Source organism: Salminus brasiliensis, chromosome 11 (assembly GCF_030463535.1).
Source record: "Salminus brasiliensis chromosome 11, fSalBra1.hap2, whole genome shotgun sequence".
NCBI lineage: Eukaryota > Metazoa > Chordata > Actinopteri > Characiformes > Bryconidae > Salminus > Salminus brasiliensis.
Genome location: NC_132888.1, coordinates 35,718,461 through 35,744,095, shown reverse-complemented (window position 1 = coordinate 35,744,095; position 25,635 = coordinate 35,718,461). Strand labels below are relative to the sequence as shown.

At 39.6% G+C, this 25,635-nt stretch overlaps 1 protein-coding gene and 1 pseudogene across 1 annotated transcript; one reads left to right on the top strand and one right to left on the bottom strand.

Annotated features, from left to right (window-relative positions):
- The window catches only part of LOC140565121 (NACHT, LRR and PYD domains-containing protein 3-like), a 55,825-nt pseudogene extending 48,329 nt beyond the window's left edge, over positions 1-7,496 (bottom strand).
- Positions 7,497-10,157: 2,661 nt separating this feature from the next.
- Positions 10,158-25,053, top strand: LOC140565017 (uncharacterized). Its single transcript, XM_072690755.1, has 9 exons — positions 10,158-10,222; positions 12,179-12,665; positions 13,467-15,386; positions 17,413-17,586; positions 17,833-18,006; positions 18,253-18,426; positions 21,189-21,362; positions 23,484-23,530; positions 23,671-25,053. The coding sequence occupies exons 2-9, from the start codon at positions 12,256-12,258 to the stop codon at positions 24,207-24,209; spliced, it is 3,612 nt and encodes a 1,203-aa protein (XP_072546856.1). The 5' UTR covers positions 10,158-10,222; positions 12,179-12,255; the 3' UTR covers positions 24,210-25,053.
- The last annotated feature ends 582 nt before the right edge of the window (positions 25,054-25,635 follow it).

The following is a 25,635-nucleotide window of genomic DNA, read 5'->3' as shown; positions in this document are numbered from 1 at the left end:
CTCAGGGATGGATTAGACATCTGGCATACCGGGCATTTTCCCGGTGTGGCGATATGCTATTTGGGTCGACTGCCCTTTTGTATTTAAATTAATACACTGCTCAAAAAAATAAAGGGAACACTTAAACAACACAATATAACTCCAAGTAAATTAAACTTCTGTGAAATCAAACTGTCCACCTAGGAAGCAACACTGATTGACAATCAATTTCACATGCTGTTGTGCAAATGGAATAGACAACAGGTGAAAATTAGTGGCAATTAGCAAGACACACTCAATAAAGGAGTGGTTTTGCAGTTGGGGACCACAGACCACTTCTCAGTACCTATGCTTTCTGGCTGATGTTTTGATCACTTTTGAATGTTGGTGGTGCTTTCACACTCGTGGTAGCATGAGGCGGACAACCCACACTAGTGGCTCAGGTAGTGCAGCTCATCCAGGATGGCACATCAATGCGGGCTGTGGCAAGAATGTTTGCTGTGTCTGTCAGTGTTGTGTCCAGAGGCTGGAGGCGCTACCAGGATACAAGAGGGCAACAACCCAGCAGCAGAACCACTGCCTCTGTGTAAGGAGGAACAGGAGGAGCACAGCCAGAGCCCTGCAAAATGACCTCCAGTAGGCCACAAATGTGCATGTGTCTGCACAAATGGTTAGAAACTGACTCCATGAGGATGGTATGAGGGCCCGACATCCACAGATGGGGGTTGTGCTCACAGCCCAACACCGTGCAGGACGCTTGGCATTTGCCAGCAACATCCTTCAGCATGACTGGTTTGGCAGTGGGTCAGTAATGGTGTGGGGTGGCATTTCTTTAGAGGGCCACAGAGCCCTCCATGTGCTCGCCAGAGGTAGCCTGACTGCCATTAGGTACAGAGATGAGATCCTCATACCCCTTGTGAGACCATATGCTGGTGCGGTTGGCCCTGGGTTCTTCCTAATGCAGGACAAAGCTAGACCTCATGTGGCTGGAGTGTGTCAGCAGTTCTGACCGGCCTATTAAACCAGTAGATCAGGGGCCTGATTGACACTGGCCTGGCCCTATCACATTGTTAAACAATTCCTTGCCGGTCTTGGAATTAAAGGCTCTGCATGGCAATGGTTTGCATCATACCTGCAGGGACGCTCATACCAGGTAACGTGGAAGGGCGACACGTCCGCTCCTTGTAGTCTCTCCACTGGCGTTCCACAAGGCTCAGTTCTTGGTCCTCTTCTTTTCTCACTCTACACTCACTCTCTCTTACCACTGTTACGCCGATGACACTCAACTCATGATTTCTTTCCCACCGTCTGACACACAGGTTTCTGCCCGTATCTCAGCATGCCTCGCCGATGTCTCTTCTTGGATGGTGGCTCACCACCTCAACTCAACCCCAGCAAGACGGAGCTGCTGTACATCCCGGGAACTGCTGGACCAAGAAACGATCTTGCCATCACCTTTGAAAACTCACTGGTCACTCCTTCTACTGAAGCCCGAAGCCTTGGTGTAGTGATGGATGATCAGTTATCGTTCTCAAGTCATGTTGCAAACGTAACTCGGTCCTGCAGATTTCTTCTGTACAACATCCGGAGAATTCGACCCTTCCTCTCTAGAGAGGCCACCCAGGTGCTTGTTTATTCTCTCGTCACCTCCAGACTTGACTACTGCAACTCTCTTCTGGCTGGTCTCCCTCTGCGCACCATCAGGCCCCTGCAACTCATCCAGAATGCAGCGGCACGGGTCGTCTTCAATGTCCCAAAATTTAGCCATGTCACTCCACTGCTGCATTCTCTACACTGGCTTCCTGTAGCTGCCCGCATCAGATTCAAAACCCTGACGCTGGCCTACAAAGCCAAGAACAGACCAGCCCCTCCGTATCTGATGGCAATGGTCAAAAGCCGATCCGCACCAAGAGCCCTTCGAACTTCAAGTACGGCTCGGCTCGACCCACCATCCCTCAAAATCCGCGGAAGACAAGCGCCCAGGCTTTTTTCTGTCCTGGCACCAAAGTGGTGGAACGAGCTGCCCCTGGGTGTCCGAACGGCCGAGTCGCTCGCTGTCTTCAAACCCAGACTGAAGACCCACCTCTTCAGAGAGTACTTGGACGATTAGAGTACTATGGTCGCCTTATTGTATTGTGTTTAGCGATGTCTAAACTTAGAGGTATCTTTTGAATTATTAGCCTATTCTAACTAGCGAAGGTTTTCTTGGGTAAATAGCAAAGCACTTTGTAAGTCGCTCTGGATAAGAGCATCTGCTAAATGCCGAAAAAAAAACAAACAAAAAAAAAAAACACTAAGCCTTTTTGCTTTGGTCCTGGCTGCATATTGAATTTGGCAAAAAAAGTTTTGTTTCCTAAGGCGTGCGGAGCAATGTAGGATAAACGTAACTTTATCTGTTAGGATCTTCTGAGATGGTAAGAAAACGTAACGGCGGTGCAGATAAACTGCGAGAAAAAAGAAACTTTGTCACATGTGCCAAAATTACAGACATGATGCCTGGTGGTGATGGTGACAGCGGTTTTGGCAGTGGCATTCACAGTGAGCAGGAACATGTAGTAGAACCAGTGGTAAGCTGGACTGCTTTTAGGCTGCTGAATTTCCTAACAGAGTTGCCAACCACACATCCAGGACCAGAACTGTAAGCACAGGGACCCCACAGGGTTGTGTGCTGAGCCCCCTGCTGTACACACTCTTTGCATGTGACTGCATGGCCACATAGAACAACACAGGTTGTATCAAGTTTGCTGATGATAGTACAGTCATTGGGCTGATCACTGGTGAGGATGAGATGGCGTACAGGAGGGAGGTGGCAGATCTAGTGGCCTAGTTATAACAACAACAATCTGTCCCTTAATGAGGACAAGACCAAGGAGATGATTGTTAACCCAAGGGGAAGGGAGAGCTGCAGGTTACACTATAGAACTCCTGCTGACTGTAAGACCACAACTCAGTTTCTTCAGTTCACAGCATGGATCCTTCAGTAGATCAGAAAGCAGCTTCACTCCTGATTCTCCTGGGTGATTATAGGTCAGATCCAGTACTCTCAGATGGGAAGGGTTTGATTTCAAAGCTGAAGCCAGAGAAGAACAGCCTTCTTGTGTAACCATACATCCAGACAATCTGCCGAAAGGAGAGAAAGAGGGACAGGCAAAATGTACACACAACCAAAACCAGCTGCAGAACAAAAAAACAACAAAAGAACAAATTAACTATCAACACTCTGCCAAAACAAACTGAAAGGAACCAAAGCAAAGGAGAAATGGAGTAAATTACATGAACACAATACAAACACAATACAAAATACATACAGCTGCATGAATTATGGGGCATCTTACAGAATATATTTCCTGCTGACCAGATAATACACTATTCGGCTTACATTCCACAGATAGTGGAAAAAATATCACTTTGTAAGACCTAAAAAAATTATTGGTCAAATGAGGACAGTCTTTTTAAACATTCCAAAACAAAACTAAGAGATATGCTACTATGTCTGCACCTCCTGAGAAAGAAAAGGAATACTAATCTCTTTAAATGTAAATTAATAATTTATATTGTAAATCACAGAAGATTCACCTGAGTTTCTCCAGTTTACAGTGAGAATTCTTCAGTCCAGCAGAGAGCAGCTCCACTCTTGAATCCTGCAGGTCATTGTTACTGAGGTCCAGCTCTTTCAGAGAGGAGTTTACTGATTGTAGAGCAGAGCATAGAGCTTTACATGAGTTGTTGGTGAGAGAGCAGCCAGAAAGCCTGCAAACACAATAGAAATAATAAACAAATAATATATAAAATGGGCCAAATTATGCAACCTAAAAATAGAAAAGGCATTCTACTGGTGGTCTGATAGTGGGTGCCAATCCACAGAGTTTTTTGTGTACCAGAAATACATCACAGAATGCCTTACTACCTACAGTGGACAGCGCAGTGGGTGGTACAGATGACTAGCAGGGTCTGGCTAAAACTGTCCATGCAAACAGAAAAGCAACTCTGGCAGAAATCACTACAGTCTATACTAGAGACCCCCCATGCATATATCATATATATTTATGCAGGGTCAGTGCAGCGTTCTTAAAGTCATGGGACACAGTACTAGTTCCTGTCCCATGACTTTTTTTGTGTATAACACTGTACTGTACTCGGTTCTTTACCTTGAAATAAAACTGAATTTATTTTTAAATATGTTTTTTTTAAATAAAAAATATTGTTGTGAGCTTAACTGGAACAGGAGCAAGCATTAACTGTACAAAATGTACTCATTAAGCATATTGATTTTTGCCATTGGACAGTAAACCTGTGGCAGTGGGACTAAATGAAACACCTGAATTCAATGATTAAGAGGTGTGGCCTGCTACTTTTTTTTTATCCACATAGTGTTGCACAGATTTTCTGATTATTGTTTATTATTCTATTTCCCCACATTAGGATAGTAAATAAATGATCAAAACTGCAATGGGTTAACTAGGTGACCGGATTAAGAAATTCCATTAATTAATTTAATATAGTTAATTAAGGGCTGTAATACACACTCCACATTTTTCTATCTGTACTGTCACTTGTAACAAACAAAAATACTGGTTAAAATATTGATTACAACTGTAATTTTTGTTTTAGAAATAAAATAATTTATATGTATTGATAAATATCATTAATATTTTCATATTGCATTTAATCAAAATGTAATAAGGCTGCTAATTCATACATTATTTCCATTTTCAACACGAAAACACAAAGACATATTTTCAGACTCAATCAAATCATAACTCACTCCCTAAAACACTTTTTGTTAGTCAGTTACTAACAATGTTTTCAGTGTGTTCTTGCAAGACTGTCACTTTGGATTGGTCAGCTGTTTTCCTGTCTTTCTGTGTCTTAAAAGTGTGTGCAAGATATGCTAACATTTGCATACAAGATGTACCAACTACCACACAAAATAAGTAAGTGAAAGGAAGCCTAAGAAAGTCTTATGCCTTCTGCAAAGAGAGAGTGGGGAGGGCTGTCTTGCTGTGACTTATGTACCATTAAACCCTTAATAAATATACAAACTCTGACTAAAATAAACAGGACAAAATGCTATTACTGATATTCTTACTGAAACGAGGTCAATGTTTTTACTCAATCATCAACATTTAATAACAAATATGAATGTAGATTTTGAGTTAATGTGGATAAAACACTCACACAGCCCTTCTGCAGACAGTGACAGCTGGGATCAGTCTCCTATAACCCTCTTCTGATGTGTTGTATTTCTTTAGGTCCAGTTCCTCCAGCACCTCATCTGAGGTCAGAAGCATGCAGGCTAAAACTGAACACTGTCCAGGAGAGAGCTTCACTCTTGAGCATTTTTCTGATTTTAGATACTCCTGGATTTCTCTGGAGAGAGACTGGTCCTTCATTTCATACAGACAGAGAAACAGATTGATGGATCTCTCAGTAGTAAGAGAACTGTGATGTTCTGGATCATCTCCTTTGATTAAGTTTTTGATGTACTCAGTAGTTGTCTCTGAGTGTGTGTGTGTGTCAATAGACCCTGTAAGAGTCTCTGATTGGACTCCAGTGAGATGTCCAGCAAGAAACGAAGAAAAAGATCCAAGTGTCCAGCCTGACTCTCTACAGCTTTATCCACAGCTCCCATCAGCAGCTCATCCAGTGGAACATTTTCTCTGTATCGCGGTTTATATAATAGCAGCTCATCCAGAGGAACATTTTGTCTGTACTGTGGTATAAAACACTGTAGTTCCTTCATGTTCTTGCTTTCATAGCAGTGAAACACATAAACAGCAGCCAGGAACTCCTGAAAGCTCAGATGAACAAAGCAGTAGACCTTCCTCTGGTAAAGCACACACTCCTCCCTAAAGATCTCAGTGAAAACCCCAGAATACACTGAGGCCTCAGTGTCAATACCGCTCTCTCTCAGGTCCTCTTCATAGAACATCACATTGCCCTTCATCAGCTGTTTAAAAGCCAATTCAGTCAGTTTCAGAACCATAGTTCGATTGGATTCCAACAGTTTCTGTGGGTCTCTCTCATCTTTCTCCTCATACTTCTGGTTCTTCATGTTGGTCTGAGTGATCAGGAAGTGTGTGGAGGCTCCTCACTGTCTTAATGTGGGAGATGATTTTCTGGGCTTGGTCTTGGTCACTGATCCTCTTCCTGAAGTACTCCTCCTTCTGTGGGTCGTTGAATCCCTGGATTTCCGTCACACGGTTGATGTGTTTAGGAGGGATCTGATTGGCTGCTGCTGGTCGGCAGGTTATCCAGATTAGAGCAGAGGGAAGCAGCTCTCCTTTGATGAGGTTGGTCATCAATACACCCACTGATGATGTCATGGTGATGTCAGATACTTTCTCACACTCCTTAAAGTTCAGAGGAATTCTACTTTCATCCAGACCATCAAATATGAACACAGCTTTGATCTCCGCATAGATCTTTGGATCCAGGTCTTTAAGCTCAGGATGGAAGTCACACAGAAGTCCATGAAGACTGTACTGATGGTCTTTAATCAAGTTCAGCTCCCGGAACGAAAGAACACACATGAAATCTACATCCTGATTGGCTTTTCCCTCTGCCCTGTCCGAACTTCTGCACAGAGACAGTTTTCCCAATTCCAGCAATGCCTTTAGTCAGCACACTTCTGAGATCTGGACCTTTATGATCTTGTAGAGGTTTAAAGATGTCTGTGCAGTTGATTGGAGCATCTTCTCTGTGTCTCCTGGGTGTTTTCTCCATCTGTAGTCCCTTGTGTTCTTTATTCACTCCTTCACTCTCTCCCTCTATGATGTAGAGCTGTATGTAAATCCTGTTCAGGAGGGTTCTATTCTCTTCTGTTTTGATTCCCTCAAATAAGCTTTCATACTTCTTCTTCATGCTGCTTTTGTGTCTCCTCATGACTCTGTACAGGACATCGTCCACTGGTTGCTGAGAATCCTGCTGCAGGGCTACAGTTCCCCCCACCAGTGTGTGTGTGTGTGGTGCTGTGTCTATGGAGCTCTGCCTGATAGGAGGTCAAATAGAACATCAAAGAAAACCAATTTAAATAGCTGAACACAGCTTATAGAACAAGAGCTTTCTCCAAATTTAATATAGCATGCCACTCTTAATGACAACAGCAATCTCAGAATTATTCAACCCCCTAAAAAGAATCTCTCATAAGACCACATATATGCAAGACAAACAGAAACTGGGGCAGTGGTGCCTCAGCGGTTAGAGCGCCGGTTATCGATAACAGGGTGGTGGGTTCGATTCCCGGGCTTGGCAAGCTGCCACTGTTGGGCCCTTGAGCAAGGCCCTTTACCCTCTCTGCTCCCCGGGTGCTGGAGTTGGCTGCCCACCGCTCTGGGTGTGTGTGAACTCATTGCCCCTAGATCACTAGTGTGAGTGTGTGTTCACTACCACAGATGGGTTAAATGCAGAGGACACATTTCGCTGCACAGTGTACACTGTACAGTGACAAATACGTGCACCTTTACCTTTTTTTACCTTTGATGCAACACGTCCTTAGAATTATAGCATTTTAGCATCAATACCATATAGCCAGTGACTGGACACACTGGACTGTCCTGCTGAGGTTTTAAGTCATAACCATAGGTGTGATATATGAAATAAGGTTAACCTGAAAAAATAGTATTTTGAGTCTAAATAATTAGAATGCTTATTGTTTTATATACTAATATAAAAATAGTTATTTGAACTGAAGAATCAGAACTGAGTTAATCAGTCTTTCAGTATTAAGTCAAGTCAAGTCAAGTCAAGTCAAGTCAAGTGGTTTTTATTGTCATTTCAACTACATACAGAGCACACAGTGAAACGAAACAACGTTCCTCCAGGACCATGGTGCAACATAGACAGTGCATACAAAACACAAGTGCAACACAAACAAACAAGTGCGGACAGACAACACAACACAGTACAGACAGAGAATACTAAATAATTGCCGGTAGTGTGCAAATTGTGCGATGTGTAATAAATATCCAGTATCCAAAGTCCAGTGACGTAGTAACGTTATTAGTGCAAATGCTTTGTGCAAAAATGCTTCCCATTTTATCTGGGGTAAATGGATGGAGAGAGAGTGCATGTAACAGAAAAATCAGTTCAGAAGTTGAGTTGAGTTGAGAAGTCTGATGGCTTGGGGGAAGAAGCTGTTGCAGAGTCTGGTCGTGTTGGACCGGATGCTGCGGTACCTTCTTCCTGATGGCAGGAGGGAGAACAGTCTGTGTGAAGGGTGGGTGGAGTCATCCACAATGCTGGTTGCTTTGCGGATGCAGCGGGTGGTGTAAATGTCCATGACAGAGGGGATAGAGACTCCGATGATCCTCTCAGCTGTCCTCACAGCTGTCCTAAATAATGAAGTGTAGATTTTCAGCACTTCAGTAAACAGCAGTTCAGATACAAACACCTTAGAAACAATGATCAATAACACTGACTGAGCGACTGAGTCATATAATGAGTGCTTGAGTGAAAAATGAGTGATTCACTCTCGTTGGAGTGCTGGGTATCACTGCCTGGAACAAAACACTTGTCAAACTGGTCTTCTGGGTCACACAGTGTTACTGCACCTTTTTTCTATTTTTTCTATGTTATTTCAGCTCCTGTCTGAAGATTCAGACTCCAACTTGGACCGTAACACACATAACTCACATCAGAAACATCAGACTGGACATTGAAACAAAAGACATTTCACATTGTACTAATCCACCTTTATACTGAAAAATACACACACACACACACACACACAAACACTTTAGCTAAGAAACACCTTGACAGGTAATAATCACGTGTTACTGTGTAAAGTTTGAGTGTCTGTCCTGTTGGAGTGTGTAAATCTACTTGATACTGAAGATTAGAATCACTAACATAGAGAAACACAACACTACAGTCACATCAGAGACAAACTGAGAGCACTGTTACCTTTTCTGAAGCTCCTCTAGAAGTTCTTCAGCCAGAAAGTCCGACTTCCTCCACCTTTAGTGAAACCGAAACTGTGGGATAAGGTGTGGCTCGTTTTAGGGTGTTTCTGCCTTTCTGGGTTGTGCAGGAGCGCCCCCAACAGGACTGCTGTGCAGTGTTGCGAGGTAAATTAGTTGGAGGAAAATTTAACAGAATGTCCATGTTTCTAGATTTGGGTAATTCTTCACTGATGGGTCCCCAGGGTTTTAAACTCAGGTTATAAACTCATGTTAGAAAGACTTTATTTTAAAATAAATACCTCAGTAATGAATTCAAAATCATTTGAATTAATTAAAATTCATAATTACCCAAAATCATTATGATTTCCGTTTTTAACCTTTCAGACATCAACATGGATCATGGGTTCCTCCTGATCATGCAGTAGGTTTATTCATATTTTTTACTTTCTCGCAAACTATCCCTCACCCCATCTTCTCTCTCTCTCCCTCTCTCTCTTTCTATCTATTTCTCTCTCACTCGCTCGCACACTCTCCCCCACCCCATCCCATTTCTAATAGCCTCTCTATTCACACCATGTCCCCAAAAGTCCTGAATTCCTGAAGAAGCGAGCGTACCAACCAAAATGGACCAAAACACAGCAGGTAAATAAAGATTATTTTTATATCCTCTTTCCACTCCTGGTTTCTGTTGGTGAAATGAAATATGTACAGCTTTATGATAATTGCATAGCCAAATCACCTACCATAGCAATCACTGTGAGGACACACCAAACTCTTCACAAATAGTGAAGGCATTGGAGTGGGGATTGAACTCATAACCCTATGTGAGATATTGTAAAATACGAAAAAGTTGTTTATATATTAACCTAATCAATACATTATGTTTCTTTATGTTTTTATGTGGTAAAATGTAATTATATGTTATTATAAAAAAAAAAAAAAAACTTTTTTAATGAATTGAAAGTTTTTTTTTGCCATTGCTGACGAGGCTAAAGCAGCAAAATATTGATGTTTAAAACATTTAAAAACTGAAATCGTAATTTTGATTATATTTTGCTGGTGCAAGAAATAATATATTGAATTACTTAAATATGTAATATGTAACAACCTGGGGACATAAAAGTTCCCCTCAGTGAAGAATTAGCCAAACATGTAAACATGGATGTTCTGTTAAATTCTCCTTCAGCCAATTCACCTCACAACACTGCACAGCAGTCCTGTTGGGGGCGCTCCTGCACAACCCAGAAACGCAGAAACACCCTGACAAAGTTTCGCTTTCGCTTAAGGTGGATAAAGACGGACTTGCTGACTAAAGAACTTCTAGAGGAGCCTCAGAAAAGGTAGCAGTGCTCTCAGATTGTCTCAGATGTGACTGTAGTGTTGTGTTTCTCTCTGTTAGTGATTCTGATCTTCAGTATTAAGCAGATTTACACACTTAAAGAGAACAGAGTCAAAAGCTGCGTACAGTAGGTCATGTGATGATTACCTGTAAAGTTGTTTCTAATCTGAACGGAAAGTGTGTGTGTGCGCGTTTAGCATAAAGTGGATCAGTACCATATGAAATGTAAAGCAGATCAGATCTGACTGTCTGTTCTGCAGCCTGTTGTTTCTGCTGTGGATGTAGAGTTGATATGAATCAATGTTTGAATCTGAATCTTCAGGCAGGAACAGAAACATGGATGTAAGAATCCATAGAATATGCAGTAGCCACCTGTTTGACCAGAAATGTCACAAGTCTCTCGAGATAATAAAAGATTCATGGATTCCTGACTGTTATATCTAAAAAAAATATACCTATTAAATATTAAATAAATGTTTGTCTATTTGATTCCCAGGTTATTAACAACATTTTTAGAAAAGATAGCTTTCTAATTCAGCTACATGTACTGATAATTAATGCTCTAGTATTGTAGGACAGGTGTATTGTTAATATCTTTTATGGAGCACTTGAAAGAAATATCCATAATGCAGAGAACCTCTGTATTAATGACTTCCCCAAGTACCGGCAAAACGTGTTCAAGTTTAGACTGGAATGCATGTCTCAAATGTCCTTTTAATGGCCTTTTAGGTCTCGAATATAGTTTTAATAAAAGTAACATATGTTTAGGCTTCATATTGGTGCTGTCACACATAAATCTTGTATTTGAAATTTTTAAATATTTGTTGATTTTTTTCTCTTTTTTCTTCCAATGTGGTACTGCCAAGTAACCAAAAAATAAAAAAATAAAAAAATAAAAGAACGATCGTCAACCAAGCAGTGAGAAAATATCAAAAAGAACAAAGGACACCAGGGGAATGCTGGCCAGCCCAAATGACAGGGGAAATGTAGAAATGAAAACAAAACAAAGATAAAAAGAAGGACAATAGTTTCCTCCAAAGAAAAAAAACTGAATTAGAGGATTCCCAAAGACTAATGGTAGACAGAAAAAGGGAAAAATGGAGATGATACTGGTTTCCTCCAGAGAAGTAAAAAAAATGGATAATAATAAACTGGAGAACTTTTGAGGAACAGACTCAATGGAAGTCAATGTTAAATTATTTTATGTTAAGTAATCTCAAAGCATTTTTACTTGTTCATTCATCATGGAATTATGACATTATATGAAGTGCCAAAAGGTTTGCCCATGACATGACACGTTTATCATGAAAAGTTTCTGTTCAAATGTATATAATGTCTGATCTTGTACACTTATTAAGTCATGGGATAGTTGGATGGGAAAATTGCTCAAGAAGTGTTACTTCAGGGGACGGCTTCTGGCAGAAATTACATGCACATTCAATGCGGGATGCCTCACGCATATCCCACAAAAGTTGTGGGACAAAGCTGGTTACAGTCCCATGACTTATGGCATGTCTGTGTATGTCTCTTGAAGGAAGAAGCAGCTGGACAAACAGCATTGTTGCCCATCTAAGACAAAATGTGATTAATAAAATACAGGGTCATCACAGCTGGTTGTGTGTTAGAAGTTCAGTTAGATTGTGTTTGTCTATAATTGTAACCGAGATAACAATCAGAATACATTTTAATAATATCCGTGCAGAAATCCAGGTAATTAGAAAGGGTTCACTTACTAGCATGTTTAACACTTGATCATTTGATTACATGTAAATTTTTTATGGATGAACTATTCACAGAGAACCGTGTGTGTGTGTAGAGTGAAAACTTTTAACAACAAATCACAAAGCAGCTTTACAGAGATCCGGTCCCAGCTTCTTTTGAGCAAGCTGGTGGCAAATACTGTTTCTTACACTCAGACTAAAGAAAGTATTTACTGAACACTTTACTCTCATTGTAGATCAACTGATCTCAGGGGGAAGAAGGCCTGCAGAACCTCCCGAACCCAGATGAGAGTCTATGAAGATTGACTGATCCATGGAGAAACCTCCTGCATTCAGCAGTGAAGTAGCAGAACCCAGCTGTGTCTCTATAAAGAGTGACCGATCCATGAAGGATCCTCCTGCATTCAACAGTGAAGGAGCAGAACCCAGCTGTGTCTCTATGAAGAGTGACCGATCCATGGAGGATCCTCCTGCATTCAGCAGTGGAGGAGCAGAACCCAGCTGTGTCTCTATAAAGAGTGACCGATCCATGAAGGATCCTCCTGCATTCAGCAGTGGAGGAGCAGAACCCAGCTGTGTCTCTATAAAGAGTGACCGATCCATGAAGGATCCTCCTGCATTCAACAGTGAAGGAGCAGAACCCAGCTGTGTCTCTATGAAGAGTGACCAATCCATGGAGGATTCTCCTGCATACAGCTGTAGAGCTGCACTGTGTGACCCAGAGTGAGTTTTATTTGGTGTAACTCTAAAGCAACAGAACCTTATTATATAGAGAGCACACTTCCCTGACTATGACTTTAATCCTCAGCAGTGGAACAGGGAGAGCAACTCCCTGTACTCATGTTTATTAGTATGAAAAATTGGACATGAATAAGACAAATATTTATTTAAGACGTATTTAAAACTAGTTTAAAATTTAAACATTTTATTATAACATTTATAAAAATACAGACAAATGAATAAATATTAATGAATATTAAAATATTCAGGAGTATATATTATTATGACTGGATATCAAAGTATGATTTTAAACTGCTTAGTATGAACACTTATGAAAACATGTTTTAAATATGATGAATTATTGTGTGTAAGTTCTCCAGACTAATCCGGAATCATCAAAAGCTATGCAGATTTTCAAATCAGAATTATATAGAAATCTAATCTACACAGTTAAGTCAATATAGTCAATGAACATATTTTAAGTGTCCACATTTTGGGTTCTTTAGCTTTAATCTGAGGCTGACATTATCTAGAAGTTGAAAACCTTGCAAACTATTGATAACTATTAGCTTCTATTGTTTGGTATCAGCATCATTAGTCTACTTTAAAACTAAAGATGAAACATTTAGACTTTGATTGATTGATTACATCTGTGGAAGTGAAAGAAATTGGAAAAACTTCCTCAATAGGGGAGTGATAAGTATGATATTTATATTCTTAAATAGTGAACGATTGTGGTGAACAGTTCAGTAGTTTATTTTGTGTTTCTGATGTTTGTGTTACTGTGTGTGACCATCACATCAGGCAGAGCTCCATAGACACAGCACCCCACACACACGCTCGGACTCTGGTGAAAGCTGTTCCACTGCAGCAGGGTTTTCAACAACCGGTGGACAATGTCCTGCACAGAGTCATGAGGAGACACAAAAGCAGCATGAAGAAGAAGTACAAGAGCTTATTTGAGGGAATTAAAACAGAAGAGAATAAAACCCTCCTGAACAGGATTTACACACAGCTCTACATCATAGAGGGAGAGAGTGAAGGAGTGAATGAAGAACATGAGGTTCTACAGATGGAGAAAACACCCAGGAGACATAGAGAAGATACTCCAATCAATTGCTCAGACATCTTTAAACCTCTACCAGATCATAAAGGTCTCAAACACAAAGAACCAAAAGTTCCAGATCTCAAAAGTGTGCTGACTAAAGGCATTGCTGGAATTGGAAAAACTGTCTCTGTGCAGAAGTTCATTCTGGACTGGGCCAAGGGAAAAGCCAATCAGGATGTAGATTTCATGTTTGTTCTTCCGTTCCGGGAGCTGAACTTGATTAAAGATCATCAGTACAGTCTTCATGGACTTCTGTGTGACTTCCATCCTGAGCTTAAAGTCCTGGACCCAAAGATCTATGAGGAGATCAAAGCTGTGTTCATATTTGATGGTCTGGATGAAAGCCGAATTCCACTGAACTTTGAGGAGTGTGAGAAAATATCTGACATCACCATGACATCATCAGTGGGTGTGTTGATGACCAACCTCATCAAAGGAGATCTGCTTCCCTCTGCTCTAATCTGGATAACCTGCCGACCAGCAGCAGCCAATCAGATCCCTCCTAAACACATCAACTGTGTGACGGAAATCCAGGGATTCAATGACCCACAGAAGGAGGAGTACTTCAGGAAGAGGATCAGTGACCAAGACCAAGCCCAGAGAATCATCTCCCACATTAAGACAGCGAGGAGCCTCCACATCATGTGCCACATTCCTGTCTTCTGCTGGATCTCAGCCACTGTGCTTCAGAGACTCATCAAACATCATCACTCAGAAATCCCTAAAACTCTGACTGAAATGTACTCCCACTTCCTGATCACTCAGACCAACATGAAGAACCAGAAGTATGAGGAGAACCATGAGAGAGACCCAAAGAAACTGCTGGAATCCAACAGACCCGAGCTTCTGAAACTGGCTGAACTGGCTTTCAAACAGCTGATGAAGGGCAATGTGATGTTCTATGAAGAGGACCTGAGAGAGAGCGGTATAGACATCACTGAGGCCTCAGTGTATTCTGGGGTATTCACTGAGATCTTTAGGGAGGAATGTGTGCTTTACCAGAGGAAGGTCTACTGCTTTGTTCATCTGAGCTTTCAGGAGTTCCTGGCTGCTGTTTATGTGTTTTACTGCTACCAGAACAAAAAGATGGATGAACTGCAGTGTTTTAAACCAGAACAGAGAGAGTGGACTGAATGTTTTCCACTGAATGATCTTCTGATGGGAGCTGTGGATAAAGCTGTAGAAAGTCAGAACGGACACCTGGATCTTTTCCTCCGTTTCCTGCTGGGCATCTCACTACGGTCTAATCAGAGACTCTTACAGGGTCTACTGACAGACACACACACACACTCAGAGAAAACCACAGAGTACATCAAGAGCATAATCAAAGGAGATGGTAGACAACATCACAGATCTCTATCTACTGAGAGATCCATCAATCTGTTCCTCTGTCTGTCTGAAATGAAGGACCAGTCTCTCTCCAAAGAGCTTCAGAAGTATCTAAAATCAGAGAAACGCCCACAAGTGAATCTCTCTCCTGGACAGTGTTCAGCACTAGCCTGCATGCTTCTGACCTCAGAGGAGGTGCTGGAGGAGTTGGACATGAAGAAATACAACACATCAGAGGAGGGTTATAGGAGACTGATCCCAGCTGTGACTGTCTGCAGAAGAGCTGTGTGAGTGTTAGAGCTTCAATAACACAACATCTATATTCATAGAACATCTCCCACACACTGAATTGATTAGGAACATCTGTACACATACTCATTCATGCACTTGTCTAATCGGGAAATCACATACAGATTCATGAAACGTTTACATCAACCATCAGAAAAATGTAATGTAATCTATTGAGCTGGTTTGTGTATTTTAAAACTGCTAATCTTCTGTAATGGTGTAATAAAAAAAATGCTTCAGTGAGCGTCAGTTCTGCAGACGGAGACACCTTTTTGAGACCTTTTTTTGCTACAACAAAACCAAAGATTGGAAGTATATTGAGCTTTAAAAGCAGATACCCGAGCCTTTAAAAAAATATTCTGATTCTGAGTCACTGGATCGGATTGGAACATTCCTAGTCCTCAGACCTGACGCATTTATACACAAGACCTGTGCATTCTCAGATTTTGTAGAAAATAGAAATTATGTATACATTAGTAACCTACTTACATTTATATTTAATACTTGTCTTACCATCTAAAAAAGTTCCACAATATTCCAGAGAGCATGAAATAGTTTGAGCTGTTTAAGTAACACAGATGGGTATGCATTTACATGATTTCCATTCAATTTATTTTTTTAAACTGAAAAACAATACATTTCAAACAATTAATTGGAATACAGTGAAACCTAACTGCAATATAAACTTTGAAAACTATCTATTTAGATACATTGACATATACACATGTCATCTTTCACCCATTGTAAACTGTTAGCTGTAAGATATGAGCTGTACATGGTTAGGATAGTAACGTTAGCTGAGTTAACCTGGCCTTAGCATTTGTTTGTTTACCAAAAAACTGGATGCCTTTCTCTTGTCAAAGTCATGAAACATCTGCATGCTTTTCTTTTCAACTGTGAAACCTCTCTAATTTAACATTAGCTAGTTTAATCTAGGTTAATCTACCTTTCTTTCCCTGTCTTTATTTCTCCCTCCCTCTTGTCGAGTGTGTAGAGATAATACAATAATGTATTGGGCATCATCTTATGTCTCCACTTTCTGCATCCTTTGTTTCAAATCAAGTTCCCTGCATTTTTTTTACAATTGCACTTTTCACATTTCATAAAATTCTGAAGCAGCATTGGCAAAATATATGAAGCGGAAACACTGCTCTGCATCTTTTGCCTGGGTTCTTTACCAGTCAAGCTTTATGGAAGAGCAGGAAAGAAAATTAAATCAGTCAATTCACACTAGCAGGTAGCACGTCCTGGTAGGCTTGTGAAGGTGGAGAGTAAAATCAATGCAGAACATCCTGGAGGACAATCGAAAAAACTACAACTGGGGATAAGGTTTATTATGCAGCAAAAAAAATGACATGAAGTGACCATGCAGTGAAAACTACACAGAAATGGTTAAAAGACACTAAGGGGAATGTTCTGGAGTTGCTAAGTCAAACCAATAGAGAACATGTGGCTGGACATGAAAATAACCTGTAACCTGACAGGGGGTGCAGCAGTTTTGCAAAGAGGAGTTTAGATGTGCAAACCTGATTGAGAAGTGTTAAGTGCAGCCATTACAATTACAAAATATTTACTTAAAGGGGATTAACATTTATGTAGTCACTTTTTTACACTATATATTTTTGTATTCAATTGTCTTTACTTTGTAGAAAGTTTGTAAATTTCTAAAAAAAAGCCAAATTATATTTACTGTGGTGCATTCTAGCTAAAATATTCAAGAGGTGTGTTGGCCTAAAGGAGTTGCTGTAAGAGCTCCACAAGGGGTGCATATTGTCTAAAGAACTTTGCTTGTAACACAGTTTAGGAGAAACATCAAAGAGACCATACAGAAAGCTGTTATAGTTTTAAGCCTACAATATAGTTAGTTTTTTTGTATTGGTACTTAGTACATGACATTAAGCATGAATCAGTTCATAAAAGCAATTGAAAGAGAAAACACCTGGTGGTGAAGGGGTAAAAACTTTTATTGGGACTGTTTGTATTTCATTTATTTTTTAAGATTTATGTTTATTATATATTTTGTAGACTGGCTGGCTGTTCTCTCACCAAAGACTCCTGCTATGCTCTCTGCTCTGCTCTACAATCAGTAAACTCCTCTCTGAAAGAGCTGGATCTCAGTAACAATGACCTGCAAGATTCAGGAGTGGAGCTGCTCTCTGCTGGACTGAAGAGTTCCCACTGTAAACTGAAGACACTCAGGTGGATCTTCTGTAAATTCAGTCCTGACAGGAAAAATAAAAAAAGAAACTGTACACTAACCTGTTTAATGTATCTAATTTGCATCTCTCGCTTTAATCACTGCAGTAGTAGAAGAAGACACACATAAATGCTGTCTTTATATAAGTGTACACAGTATACTTGATCTTTTATACTTTTCAGATAACCTTCTGTGAGTATTTTGTATAGTAAACTGGATGATGAGTTGTATTTTCTCTTCTTTTACAGACTAGCTATGTGTAACATTGGGAGTAACTCTTGTGGAAATCTGGGATCAGTGCTACAATCAGTAAACTCCTCCCTGAAGGAGCTGGATCTCAGTAACAATGACCTGCAAGATTCAGAAGTGGAGCTGCTCTCTGCTGGACTGAAGAGTTCCCACTGTAAACTGAAGACACTCAGGTGGATCTTCTGTAAATTCAGTCCTGACAGGAAAAATAAAAAAAGAAACTGTACACTAACCTGTTTAATGTATCTAATTTGCATATCTCGCTTTAATCACTGCAGTAGTAGAAGAAGACACACATAAATGCTGTCTTTATATAAGTGTACACAGTATACTTGATCTTTTATACTTTTCAGATAACCTTCTGTGAGTATTTTGTATAGTAAACTGGATGATGAGTTGTATTTTCTCTTCTTTTACAGACTAGCTATGTGTAACATTGGGAGTAACTCTTGTGGAAATCTGGGATCAGTGCTACAATCAGTAAACTCCTCCCTGAAGGAGCTGGACCTCAGTAACAATGACCTGCAGGATTCAGGAGTGGAGCTGCTCTCTGCTGGACTAAAGAGTTCTCATTGTAAACTGGAGACACTCAGGTGAGTTTTTTTGTAAATAAGATTATTAATGATAAATATTAACATCTGATATTAAAAATAATCAATATTCCTTTAGTGTCTACTCGTGGTTCAGAGCTACTAGTGTATCTATTGCATTGTATTTGTTGAATTGCTGAATACTTGCTGTGTACATGCATTTCTCAATATAAAGCAACCAAACCTGTGTTCGTCTAACTAATTTCTTCCATCTGTGTATTTCAAACCAACATCCCACAAACTTTACTGGCCAGCACATTCTGACAAGTTTTACAGGTAGACACTCACTAACCACTGACTTTATGTTTTTTTGGTTGTCATAGAAAGACAAATTGTGTAAGGCTTATATGTATACTATACCATTTATGGCTGCCTCAAGATGTTTTGGGATTTTAGCAAAGAATATAACTAATACTTATAGTGATTTCATCATTATTTGTGTTATCGAGTAAACAGCACCTACTTTATCTGAAATGCCTTGAGCCTTGGTGGCTGAGAAAGCAAAATAATAATAATAAAAAATAAATAAATTATTCAGATTTGCTGCAAAGTCATAGATAATATACAAAATTGGAAACAATTTCATGAAAATGACAACACCTGCATTCTGTTTAAGAAATGTGCATATTTGCCCCATAGCACATACTACTGCTGATCACAGAAATGGCACTAAGGAACCAATTGAATGGAAAACAAGGTAAATTGGTTAACTATGATTACAGTGGTTTATCATGGGTTTGTGACAGAACCAGTCTATTCATACTTAAAATCTAAATGCACGTATATGTGTGATGTTATGGGTAAACAGACACACAGGGCTAAAAACACCCCAAAAACAGAGAGAACCCAACAGAGGACATTCATTTCATATACACAGCCTGGCCAAAAAAGGTCACACTCTAATATTTTGTTGGAACGTTTCTAGCTCTTTCGCTGTGGCATCGTTTCCACAAGCTCCTGCAATGTCTTTTTATTTATTTCTGTCCAGAGTTGCATTAATTTCCCACCCAACATCTTGTAATGATAATGGGACCACTCTCCAGCACTCAGGAATTCTCAGGAATTGGTGGCCAATTCATGTGTGAAAAAGATGTCTCATGCTTCTTAAACCACTCTGTCACAATTTGAGCCTGATGAGTTCTGGCACTGTTATCTTGCGATGCCTCGAGTTCCCTTCACATTGTGTGTATGGAAATGCTCTTACTTTCTCTATTAAACTTTTCCCTGAGTTCTACTGTTGTTTTTCTCAATTTGATATCTACGATTACTAGTATTCAATATTTCCTTTTGACCACATTCCTTCCTCTGAGATGATGTTTTCCCACTGTACTTCCACTTTTTAATAATGCGTTGGACTACTCTTAACCTGATTTTAGTAGTTTCAGCAATCTTCTAAGATGTTTTTTCTGTTTGATGCATGTCAACAATTCGACCCTTCTGAAACAGATTCACATTTTTTCATGACCACAGGATGTGTCTTTCATGGTTGTTTAACAAATAAGAAAAGCTACTTGCTGCACCAGTTAGGGTTAAATAACTTGTTGCCAGCTGGGACATAATCACCTATGCAGTAATTACCCAATGGGAGGCTCTTAATTTTTTGCTTTGTTAAATCCAGGTGGTGACCTTTTTTAAAATACACTGCTAATCCATATGCACAAGCACAGTTTATTGCCAGTAAATAGTTACATTTGCTTACATTTGCTTACTTTATAGCCAATAACATGAAAGGAAGTTAATAAAGTAAATTCAATGATGTGTTTAAATGCACTCAGAAGAATTTACATTTATGTTTCAGTATAGTGATTGCTTACAGCTGTGTCTGAAATGGTCCACTTGTTTATCAATCCCTACATGGATTGTTTTACATAGAATACAATAGAAGGTAGAGTGAGAGATGTTGCTTTTCCATCATTCGGTTGCTGTATTGTAGATTCTGCTGAAGTAAGTCAATTAGTGTTTGAAAAACATGTATTGTGAAAAAGTAATAGTTAAGTGAGTTAGTTTTGTTGTGTTTGATGTCAGAGCGAATCTCTTGAGTTCTTGAGAGGGTTGTTGCTTCACAACTGCAAGATTATCTATGCACCAATAACCTATTTAAGACGTTCCAGTTTGATGTTTAAACATGGCGATAACAACTTATTTATTGTGGTACTGCCATCTATTGGCTGCCAAGAATACCTACACATGAATTAAGAAATTGCTGGAATTTTTGATTGTTGGTTGCATCTTTGCCTATTCAGACTGCATTTCTGTTTTTTTGATACCCCTGTCAGCACATTCCCTGCTGCTCGAAATCTAGTTGTTCTGTTTTAAATTGACATTTTTCTTTACAGTAAAGGAGAGCCGAGTGTGGAGTCTTGCAATAAAGATGTTGAGATCTTGGTGCATGCTTACCTTCTAAAACGTTCACCCTTTTTAGTTAGTTCAAAACACACTAAGAAATATGCCATATCACTCTAGTACTTCATCAGCTACAATGGCTACCTGTTACAGAACATTTATCTGTACTGTAGTGTTTGTTTTATTTGTTTCACTCCACTGTGTACTTGTAGTCAGATGAAATGACACAGAAAAAAACCTCTTGCCTGTACTGTTGACTTTTAAGACCTTGCATGGCCTTGCTTCTACTTATTTGTCTGCTCTCTTACATCCGTATGCCCCTTTGTGCAAGATAACCTCTAAAATTAGCAGTTTGTTCTGCAGCTGTTTTTGGCTCTGTAAATGGCTCTTCCATTTGTTCCTTATTTTTTTTCTTTCCACAGATTATCGGGGTGTATGATTACAGAAGAAGGCTGTTCTTCTCTGGCTTCAGCTCTGAAATCAAACCCCTCCCACCTGAGAGAACTAGATCTGACCTATAATCACCCAGGAGATTTCGGAGTGAAGCTGCTCTCTGGTCCACTGGAGGATCCACACTGTAAACTGGAAAAACTGCTGTAAGTTGTGTTCTTACTGGGACAGATTCATAAAACAAACCAGTAGCACTTAATTTTATGGTGCGGTAAATAGTAGTATTTCATATGTAAATAGTCAGTAACACATAGCAACTTGCAAGTATGACACATGCTTAGTAAGGCAATACTAATTTATCTAAAAACTGTCAGATACATACAGTGCTACTCACTGTAGGCAGGGCATGGTACAATACAATAATTATTCAGAATTGAACATGTAATAAATAATAGTGACTTTTTGTACATACTTTGCGCATAAGTAATTACATATTACATCAGTACTTATTCAGAAATAAGTTGTAAATATTGCCAATTGCATTTAGGTTTGAAAACACAAGGCCTGTAATTAAATGCAAAGTATGTAGAGAGCTCAGCATACTTCTTGCAAAATGTTTGTGAGCATTTTACGAAGCCAAAAGCACTTTTACAAGCTCACATACTTTATGCTATATATTATTTTGCCTGTCACATATGCTCCTCAATGTTCATGGTGCACCTCTTTAAAAAACAAAACAAAAAACAAACACAGGCTTTGTGGCATAGTGTCTGCGTTTGTTAATTTTCTCCCCAGTTACCCCACATTGTTAGTCGGAGCTATGCGAAAACCATCTCCACAAAAACTATTCTGAGCCTTTAACTCTGCACAGAGCCTCCCGATGGCTGATCTGGCTTAAACATGGCAGTCAAACTGGCATTAAAAGTATGTCTGTACATGTCTTTGCTGGTATGACCCACATTTTCTGATTATTGTCTATTTAGGTTTAAAAGGTGTTTGATTCTATGCAAAGTAGTGTAAGTGCAAAGTAGGGCACTGCAGAGCATTTTAATTGCTGATCTAGCTAGTTGTTTAGTTGTCTTCAGCATCTGTCAAAAATACACAAACCATTTGACCAATGTGTTTTTTACCTGCAGGGTCCACAGATTATGTCAAGACCAATTTTGACTTGAGCGAATGAAACTGTAGGACTAGTTCGAAAAGTGCAACTGGTCAGTAAGGAAAAACTGTGTTTTTTGAACAGACACGTAATTGCAAAGTTGGTACACCACATCAAATGGAACATGTATCATATGGCCATGTGCAAAGTATAGAATCCCTTAGAGACCAATCTTTTTGAAACTGTTCTGGTTTAAAGACAATGCCCAGATGAATATACCATGCAACTTTTAGTCTGACTGGTAAATGTAATAATTGACATATCAAGTTCTCCTTAGACTTTTCAGAGTGTTTTGATACAAACATATTAGGTTCTAATTAGGTGGAAGTTAATGGTCCAAACTGTAAAATAAGTACAGTTGTACATATCTGGTAAATTTTAGATGAGTTATTATTGTCTTACTAAGTATATGCCATATAATAACTAGGACTTACTGATTATTTACCTATTAAAAATTTACTGTACTGTAAAATAAAGTGCTTCAAACATACTGCCAGATTTAAGATGAAGTACAGCTGTAAAATGTTTGCGCATTCATGTCAGTAAATGAAAATAGCATCACCAATCAGATTAGTAAGATGTTGTTACTGGGATATTGTAAATCGTCTTGCTGAAAGATCCAAGCATCACACACTGAGGGTCTTCTGTATTCACCTACTATTACGCCAAAGTCACCTTCAGGGTTTGTTACCAAATGTTCTAACCACAGAACCCAGTTCTGCTTACGGTTCAGGTAAGATGAAAAAACATCCGTTCTTTAGACACGCCTTCCAAAATAGTTTCCACAGAGATAGCATCTGATTGGAGTTTGGAGACTTGAGATCTTCTGCAAATCTCCACCATCTTGCTGACTGAGGTTTGCAGGTTCTCTGAAGTTTTTACTGGTTTAAAGGTCTTTATTACTGATCTAACAGTGGATCTGGGAATTTTGAGACATGGAGCGGAATTTTATTGTCTGATTTCTAAAGATTGGCTCTTTTAATGTGTGTGTTCTCTAATTCAGGTGGTCTTAATAAACAAACAGAAATTAGAACATTCTTCACCAATTTCTGGGGTGTCAATAATTGTGACACATTATCGAATAAGTGGTTAATAAGGGGTGTGTTGTTTATCACCTTTTACCATCTTTACCAAAGAAGTGTGTGTGTGTGTGTGTGTGTGTGTTTAGGATCGAACATAAAGGGGTGATCAGGATGAAACCAGGAGTAAAAAAATGTAAGATGTACACTCTTTCTCTCTCTGTGTATCTCTCTGTCACATACACACACGCACACACACACACACACACACACACACACACACACATAAATTCTGTGTAATTGCTCCCTAATCCACGTGTGTGTTTGTGTGTGTAGATGCCTGTAAGCTCACTCTGGACCCAAACACAGCACACACCCGTCTCTCTCTGTCGGAGGGGAACAGAAAGGTGGAGTGTGTGAGAGAGTATCAGCCGTATGTTGGTCATCCAGACAGATTTACCTGTTGGGGGAATGTTCTGAGTGTGGAGTGTCTGATTGGACGCAGTTACTGGGAGGCAGAGTGGAGAGGGCAGGGGGCTGATATAGCCGTGTCTTACAGAGAAACCAGGAGGAGAAGATATAGTAATGACGATCAGTTTGGCCGTAATAATCAGTCCTGGAGTCTGAAGTACATTGATAACAGGTACTCTGTTCATCAGAACAAAAAGAAGATTGGTGAACGTCTCCATCCACACCAGTCTGGCAGAGTAGGAGTGTATTTGGACTGTCCAGCCGGCACTCTGTCCTTCTACAGCATCTCATCTGACACACAGACACTGACCCACATACACACACTCTACACTACATTCACTGAGCCACTCTATGCAGGGTTAGGTGTTCGTTCTGGCTCCTCAGTGCAAGTGTGTGAGATATAGTAGCTTCAATACAACATCTGGATAAATGAGAGTTAAGTTAACTGTGTGTGTGTGTGTGTGTGTTCGCCAGTAAGAAGTGGAAACAGGTTTTTTAGAAAATATGCAATTTTATTTTACTGTAAATAGGTCATTGATGGGTTGCATATCTGTACACACTTTTCACATGATATTTGATTACATTCTGACTTGATGTCTTTCTGACTCTGTTATTTAACTCTTTCAGGATGGTCTGTATTTATGACTCTGCTCTTTTACTCTTTCAGGACAGTCTGTCATTTTGACTCTGTTCTTTAACTCTTTCAGGACGGTCTGTCATTCGGACTCTGTTCTTTAACTCTTTCAGGAAGGTCTGTCTTTCTGACTCTGTTATTTAAGTCTTTTAGGACAGTCTGTCATTCTGACTCCGTTCTTTAACTCTTTCAGGACAGTCTGTCATTCGGACTCCATTCTTTAACTCTTTCAGGACAGTCTGTCATTCGGACTCCGTTCTTTAACTCTTTCAGGACGGTCTGTCATTCAGACTCCGTTCTTTAACTCTTTCAGGACAGTCTGTTATGACTCTTAAGCTATGATAAAGGTTTATTTTATGTTGGTGAGGTTGTGTTCAGTGATGACCTATCTCATGTTGAAGGTATTGAACAGTTGGAGTGATCTAGTAGAAATTGTTCTAGACAGACTAGAGTGTTTAGAATCAGAATTGGTTTAATTAAATGAATTAGTGTAATTAGTTACTGACAGTGATAAACACAATCATTTTCACTGCTGTATGAAAATGAATTCTTTATTACTGGATATTGTTACAGCAAGAAAAATAGTTTTTGTTACAATTATATTTGTAGTTCTCAAAATATCAAAATAAAGGATTTTTAAATAGGTTTTCCACACAATGTTTCACTTTAATTATTACTGCTTATATAACAACAAAATAACTAAAATGCATTTCTAACATCAAAATAACGGTTTCTCAACCTCATTTGTCAAGTCTTGGTTAAGTCATGGGAGAATTCTCATGTGTTCTTGGGGTTCAGGAAGATTGTGAAGATCAGAAAGATCAAGGATTTCTCCAGGTGGGCAATGGTACTCAAGTCAAAGGGGCTGTGATGTGTTTAATGTTCTAGTAGCAAATATAGAGCAGTGTGGCCAGTACACCTCTGGAGGTCTGGAGTTGACGAGATGGAACCAAATGTTCCTGGGTGTCTAGAGGGACACAATTCCTTTAGACAGACCCAGTATCGTTTTCAGCCCTTAAACATTTTATTCATCTAAAGATCTGCAGATTCTACAACAGGTATGATGATGATTATAAAGAGAAGTGGTGTGTAGACACACTGTGGAATTAACAAAATAAGTTTGCAGTGATAGCATGTCGGCTTGCAGCCTAGTCTAACTTTTTGATACAGCTTGCTGTATTACCTCCTTACACACT